The sequence below is a fragment of the Oncorhynchus keta genome, chromosome 28, assembly GCF_023373465.1.
Source record: "Oncorhynchus keta strain PuntledgeMale-10-30-2019 chromosome 28, Oket_V2, whole genome shotgun sequence".
Taxonomy (NCBI): Eukaryota; Metazoa; Chordata; class Actinopteri; order Salmoniformes; family Salmonidae; genus Oncorhynchus; species Oncorhynchus keta.
In genome coordinates this window covers 73,769,118-73,776,617 of record NC_068448.1, presented here as the reverse complement: position 1 = coordinate 73,776,617, position 7,500 = coordinate 73,769,118, and the positions used below count along the sequence as shown (strand labels likewise).

The window sequence follows — 7,500 nt, the reverse complement described above, 5'->3', positions numbered from 1 at the left end:
GCGCGTCTCAGCAAGTTCTACCCAACGATGTTGTACATACACATAGTAATCTGATGTACAGTACGCATGTATGGCTCTAACTTATGTCTCTGCCCTGTGTGTTTGCCAGTGGAGTATGACAGAGAGCTGTCGCCTCACAGAATGCACCACAAAGAGTTCAAGTTCAACCTGTCCCAGATCCCCGAGGGTGAGGCCGTCACAGCCTCCGAGTTACGCCTCTACAAGGAGTGTGCGAACCAAGTCGTCATCAACGAGACCCTCCTGCTCAGCGTCTACCAAGTGGTGCAGGAGCACCCCAACAGGTAAGACACACTGCACACACACAGTCCAGTCCTTATATGTCAATCTGTTGACAATAGAATAATCTCATCAGGCCCTTTTCACAGTTAAATAGCTTGCTGCTTGCTATTGCTATATACATGGGTTTATATCAGGGCTAGCTTGTTGTACTGCTTTATAGTGTTGAAGTCATGCTATCACATTAATGGTATATACACTATATATACATGTAGAAACCCCTTCAAATGAGTGGATTTGGCTATGTCAGGTGTATAACATTGAGCACTAAGCCATGCAATATCAATTGACAAACATTGGCAGTAGAATGGCCTTACTGAAGAGCTCAGTGACTTTCAACGTGGCACCTTCATAGGATGCCTCCTTTCCAACAAGTCAGTTCATCGAATGTATTTCCCGGGTACACAGCCATGAAATCTCCATAGACAAACATTGGCAGTAGAATGGCCTTACTGAAAAACTCAGTGACTTTCAACATGACACCATCATAGGATGCCACTTTTCCAACAAGTCAGTCTGAGAGAGCTTCCATGTTAACTGTAAAGTTTGGTGGAGGAGGAATAATGGTCTGGGGCTGTTTTTCATGGTTCGGGCTAGGCCCCTTAGTTCCAGTGAAGGGCAATCTTAAACTAGACAAAAGGAACACTGTGGACAATATTCAGCAAGTTGCAACCATGAAAAATAGAAATAAACACTTTTCCATAAACAAGGTCTAAATCATGTTTGATACACTCTGTAAGTAAAAAATGTTGCAGTACTGTTTAAACTAGATGATAGGAACACTGTGGACAATTTTCAGCATGTTGCAACCATGAAATACAGAAATAAACACTTGTCCATATGATGACATTCTAGACGATTCTGTGCTTCCAACTTTGTGGCAACAGTTTGGGGAAGGCCCTTTCCTGTTTCAGCATGACAATGCCCCCATGCACAAAGAGAGGTCCACACAGAAATGGTTTGTCGAGATCGTTGTTGAAGAACTGGCCTTGCACAGAGCCCTGACCTCAACCCCATCAAACACCTTTCGGATGAATTGGAACGTAGACTGCGAGCCAGGCCTAATCGTCCAAAATCAGTGTCCAACCATACTAATGCTTTTGTGGCTGAAGTCCCCGGAGCAATGTTCCAACATCTAGTGGAAGGCCTTCCCAGAAGAGTGGAGGCTGTTAAAGCAGCAAAATGGGAACTATATTAATGCCCATGATTTTGGAATGAGATGTTTGACGAAAAGAGTCAACACACTTTTTTTGTAATGTTGTGAATTTGAGGTATATATATATTGTGTTACTATTTTCTTTATTATATATATGTTCTTTGTTCCTAATTTTCTTACTTTTTAACTCTGCATTTTTGGGAAAGGGCTCGTTAGTAAGCATTTCACGGCAAAGTCTACACCTGTTTTATTCTGGGCAGGTGACAAATAAAATGTGATTGATTTATATATAGATGTATAGTATGTGTGAGTGCCGCTGAGGCAGAATCCTCCATAGAATCATATATAGAACAAAGACAGAACTCTGGAATCCTCTCAGCTTTCCACATGGTTCAGATTCTCCCAGTGATCTGTCTAACACTGGGATGATATGGTTCAGCTTCTCACATTGATCTGTCTAACACTGGGATGATATGGTTCAGCTTCTCACATTGATCTGTCTAACACTGGGATGATATGGTTCAGCTTCTCACATTGATCTGTCTAACACTGGGATGATATGGTTCAGCTTCTCACATTGATCTGTCTAACACTGGGATGATATGGTTCAGCTTCTCACATGATCTGTCTAACACTGGGATGATATGGTTCAGTTTCCTCCAGTGATCTGTCTAACACTGGGATGATATGGTTCAGCTTCTCCCAGTGATCTGTCTAACACTGGGATGATATGGTTCAGCTTCTCTTAGTGATCTGTCTAACACTGGGATGATATGGTTCAGCTTCTCACAGTGATCTGTCTAACACTGGGATGATATGGTTCAGCTTCTCTTGTCTTACGTAATTTACAAGTCTGTAATACCTCAATTCAATTAAAATCATAAAGACAATTGCTATTTTTAAAACGTTTTTTGCTGGATTCTTGTTTTCGTGAAAGCGTTTCTACGTCTATATCTATGTCTATATCTACGTCTATATCTATGTCTATATCTATGTCTATATCATGAGGATCTTGTCTGCCACATTCTCTTCACGATAGGCGGTTTGTGCTCTGCTGCCCGCAGGCAAAGACTTTTATTTTGCGAGATATTTGGAGATTAAAGGGGCCATATATATATCCAATTACTGTATTATTGTAGGAGGATGTTTACCTTTAGGCAAATTATAGCTTGGTTTGTGGGCTATCCGAGAACATCGCTTTGTGCTTTGTGCTTGCAAATCCTAAGTACTTGTGCAGCTTGCAAAACACATTTGCTGACAAACAGATTAATTTGTAAGTGGTTCAAGTCTTGGAGGTTGTAATTGCTTTGATTATAGCTCCCAATCTTTAATAAGTACACAGGGTATGGAAAGCTAGCAAGCAGGGCTGAACATAGGTGCAACTGTACATAATTACCTAAATACATCTTCTGAAGTTTCATAAAAGCTACAAGATAGGCAAAAAAAAAAATCCATGTACAAGGATACATTTGCGAGAGTAAAGTTTCTGGTAGTTATTCTTGAAGTCATGTAAAACTTGCCTCTGAAATCCGAAGTCAGTAGAGGATCTACAACCTCTGGGTTCTCCTTGTTTACCGGCTTCTGTTAGAACCCTCGGCTATAGTAATAGGCTGCAGAATTAGCTGGTGCATTTTATACTGCAGTATTCACTTGATTGAGGTGGTTTCTTTGGCGCTATGTGTTTGTTTCCTTACCAAATAACATTACTATATAACCACTCGGCAGGTAGCCTAGTGGTTATATATTGAACCTTGCATATGCCGCTTGGCCATCGCTCATCCATATATTTATATGTACATATTCTCATTCACTCAGATTTTTGTGTATTAGGTAGTTGTTGAGGAATTGTTAGATTACTTGTTAGATATTACTGAACTGTCAGAACTAGAAGCACATGCATTTCGCTACACTCGCATTAACATCTGCTAACCATGTGTATGTGACCAATACAATTTGATTTGATTAGGTTCGAGCATTGGGCCAGTAACCAAAAGGTTGCTGGATTGAATCCCTGAGCTGACAAGGTGCAAATCTGTCATTGTGTCCCAAGAAACACGAGCAATGTATATTCGACCGGTGGAAATCTGTCCTTTGGTCTGATGAGACCAAATGAGAGATTTTTGGTTCCAACCAAAGCCTTGTCTTTGTGAGATGCAGAGTAGGTGAAGGGATGATCTCCGCATGTGTGGTTCCCACCATGAAGTATGGAGGAGTGGTGCTGGTGTGGGGGTGTTTTGCTCGTGAGACTGTGATTTATTTTGAATACAAGGCACACCAGCATGGCTACCACAGTATTCTGCAGCGATACTCCATCCCATATGGTTTGCGCTTAGTGGGACTATAATTTGTTTTCAACAGGACGATGACCCAACACACCTCCAGGCTGTGTAAGGGCTATTTGACCAAGAAGGAGAGTAATGGAGTGCTGCATCAGATGACCTGGCCTCCATGATCACCCGACCTCAACCCAATTGAGATGGTTTGGGATGAAAATGACCGCAGAGTGAAGGAAAAGCAGCCAACAAGTGCTCAGCATATGTGGGAACTCCTTCAAGACTGTTGGAAAAGCATTCCAGGTGAAGCTGGTTGAGAGAATGCCAAGAGTGCGCAAAGCTGTCATCAAGGCAAAGGGTGGCTACTTTGAAGAATCTCAAATATAAAATATATTTTGATTTGTTTAATACTTTTTTGGTTACTACATGATTCCATATGTGTTATTTCATAGATTTGATGTCTTCACTATTATTCTACAGTGTAGAAAATAGTAAAAAATAAAGAATAACCCTTCAATGAGTAGGTGTGTCCAAACTTTTGACTGGTAGTGTAGTTCCATATCATGTCTCAAAAACACCCAATCTTTCAGTACCCAATTAACATGGTGTTCTTGAGAACTGTGTTGTTTACAAGTCTTCTCACCAGTCTCAAGCTAAATGTATGTTAGAACAGAACAAGCCATCGAAACAACAGCCAGGTATGCTGCATTTTTAACAACATTAATTTGACAGGCCCAGCAAAGGAGATTTATTGGAACAAAAAACACCAAACGTTGATGTATGACCTATGACGTTATTCCAGTTCATTTAAGCAGTCAATTAGAGGCTTTACAGTAGGGCTTTAGTGCCACGGCCCCCTATACGGCTCTCGGATGGACCCCCTGCTGGTACACGGGTGTTAAAATGTCTGCCTCGATTCAGAATGACTCAGTACCGGACCACAGAACCCAAGCTGCGCCCAACGTGTGAACTACCTGAGGGGGGCACTAGGAACGGCCTGGGGAGGGGGCACTGGGAACGGCCTCATATGGAAGCCCTCAAAAACTCTCTCATTAACGAGAAATAACGAGGGGCTGCCGATGCAGGACTGCAGGGGCATTCTCGGAACACCTGGGTGATTGTGGGGCTTTGATCTGCAGCCCGGGGAGGGGCCAGCGGACTCATGCTGTGTCATTACAGTAATGGGGACGGGATCAATCTCTCTCTGTCTCTCTCTCACACACTGACTCACTGACTCACTGACTCACTGACTCACTGACTCACTCACTCACTCACTCACTCACTCACTCACTGTCTCACTGACTCGGGTTGCGGTTGTCTTTTTAAGCTGAGAACTAGCTACAGTTATAGGGAGGGGAGGGTAAGGTCGGGGAGGGGAGTGGTGGTGGGGTGATGTTACGAACCCAGCAGCGTTGCAGTTCTTGACACAAACTGGTGCACTTGGCACCTAATACCATGCCTGATTCAAAGGCACTTAAATATTTTGTCTTGCCCATTCACCCACTGAATGCCACACATACGCAATCAATTGTCTCAAGGCTTAAATATATATATTTTTAACCAGTCTCCTCCCCTTAATCTACACTGATTTAAGTGGATTTAACAAGTGACATCAATAAGGGGTCATAGCTTTCACATGGATTCACCTGGTCAGTCTGTCATGAAATAAAACTGGTGTTCTTAATGTTTTGTCCACTCAGTGTAGGTTCATACAGTATAAGGATTAGAGAGGGATCATCTTCATGGTGTTTCGTGCCAAATGTAGGCTGTAAGAAAACATGAAAGTCTTACTGACATATACTACAGTATCTGTTATGGTAGAGTACCAGTGTTTAATGTATACTTCTGTAAAGGTGGGAAAGCTGCTGGCCCTCAGTCATGGCTGATTGTTGTGACTGTGCCCCCAGGGAGGCGGACCTGTTCTTGCTGGAGTCTCGCAGGCTGTGGGCAGCCGAGGAAGGCTGGCTGGAGTTTGACATCCTGGCCACCAGTAACTTGTGGGTGATGAGTCCTCACTACAACCTGGGCCTCCAGATCAGAGTGGAGACAAGCAGCGGTGAGCACCATGCTAACAGCTAACATTAGAAATATGTTGCTAACGGCTAACTTTGCAAACATGCTAACAGCTAACTCTGCAAACATGCTAACAGCTAACTTTGGAAACATGCTAACTAACTTTAGAATTTTCATCTTGAAATGAAAACAATAGTGGATACTGAACAGTGGGGCTTTTTTTAGGCTTGTCACAATGCTGAAATGGAAAGGTTGATATGTTTGCTAGTCAACTATTTGCTACGTAATGGACACAAAACATCCATCAAAGGACAAATGCAGAAATATTTCACCAGAATATATCAATAGGGTGTATGATACTCTCCCTTGTAGGCCATGTTTAGTAAACTGTAGCACATTCAGTATTGTCCAAGTGATTGACGACTCCTCTCTTCTGTGGAACAGGGCGGAGCATCAGCTCCAAGGAGGCGGGACTAGTGGGGCGTGACGGAGGGCTGGAGAAGCAACCCTTCATGGTGGCCTTCTTTAAAGTCAGCGAGGTGCACATCCGCACCGCCCGCTCCACCAACAAGCGCAACAAGAACCGCAACCGCGCTACGCAGCCCCAGGAAGGAGGCTCCAGGGGCCCCAGCCCAGCAGGTGTGTCCATAGTCTATTCAACACTCAGTTAAACCCTTTTATGATGAATGTGTAACCAGGCCAGTTCATCACAGCTCCGTAGTGTAAAAAGGGTATACCGGTGTGTGAATTTTTGCTCAATTCAGTATTGGAAAGTTTTGGATGTGTTCATGTTTATTACCGTAGGAACATCAATCAAACCCAACCACACTAAACAACTGCCCCACAACATCACAACATCACACCCCACAACATCACAACATCACACCCCACAACATCACAACATCACACCCCACAACATCACAACATCACACCCCACAACATCACAACATCACACCCCACAACATCACAACATCACACCCCACAACATCACAACATCACACCCCACAACATCACAACATCACAACGTCACACAGAGCACATCATCACAACCTCAAAACATCACACCGAGCCCATTACAATATCCAAACACCTCCAAGCCGAGCAGGGAAGCTCTCGCTGCCCTGGGTTTCAGTGTAATGTGGTGAGGTGTGCTGTCATTGATGGGGACATCGGTGGCTGCTCTCCAAATGAGAAAAAAAACGAGAGACAGAGAGCGAGAGAAACAATCCCTAGATGCATGACCTCATCATTCGAGACTTTATAGTACCTGCACTCAGCCCCTCTCCCCCCTCCGTACTTATCGGCTGATGTTATGAACAGGTCAATTCAATTAGGCTCTAATCCAGCTACCAATTCTGCCTTCACCCCTGGCCGTTTCATAACGTTAGCATAATGTTAGCCTTTGCCGAACATAAAGCTGTCCTTGTGAGGGAGGATCCCAGTGATTTTACAGCAGGAAGAGCTGCGGTTTCAGAGGGCTTTGTGGCTAATATCTGCTGGATCCCAGCCCTAATTTGATGTATGAGGCCCAGGCTAACAGTAAGCCTTCATGGCCAGGGCCACGGGGTCAGCTTCTTAACCGTTGACGTTACAATAGCAGCTCAAGTGATTTCCCTCACCTCCTCGGTTTCACCTCATCTGTTTTGAAGGCGATAACATCTAAAGGCTAGAGGTGTTGTTGGATGATGCCAATCAGGAGCTCTACAGTTTCTTCCTTTCCCCCAACACAACATACTGTGGGAAGTTGGTTCAGCTTTATTT

The 7,500-nt window shown here is 43.7% G+C and overlaps 1 protein-coding gene across 1 annotated transcript in view; it reads left to right on the top strand.

The window, feature by feature from the left end:
• The window catches only part of LOC118370659 (bone morphogenetic protein 7-like), a 70,017-nt gene that overhangs the window by 48,129 nt on the left and 14,388 nt on the right, over window positions 1-7,500 (top strand). Inside the window, exons 2-4 of the mRNA XM_035755726.2 lie at window positions 110-302; window positions 5,634-5,782; window positions 6,184-6,378. Of these exons, the coding sequence (XP_035611619.2) occupies window positions 110-302; window positions 5,634-5,782; window positions 6,184-6,378 (537 nt within the window). The remainder of the gene's footprint in view (window positions 1-109; window positions 303-5,633; window positions 5,783-6,183; window positions 6,379-7,500) is intronic.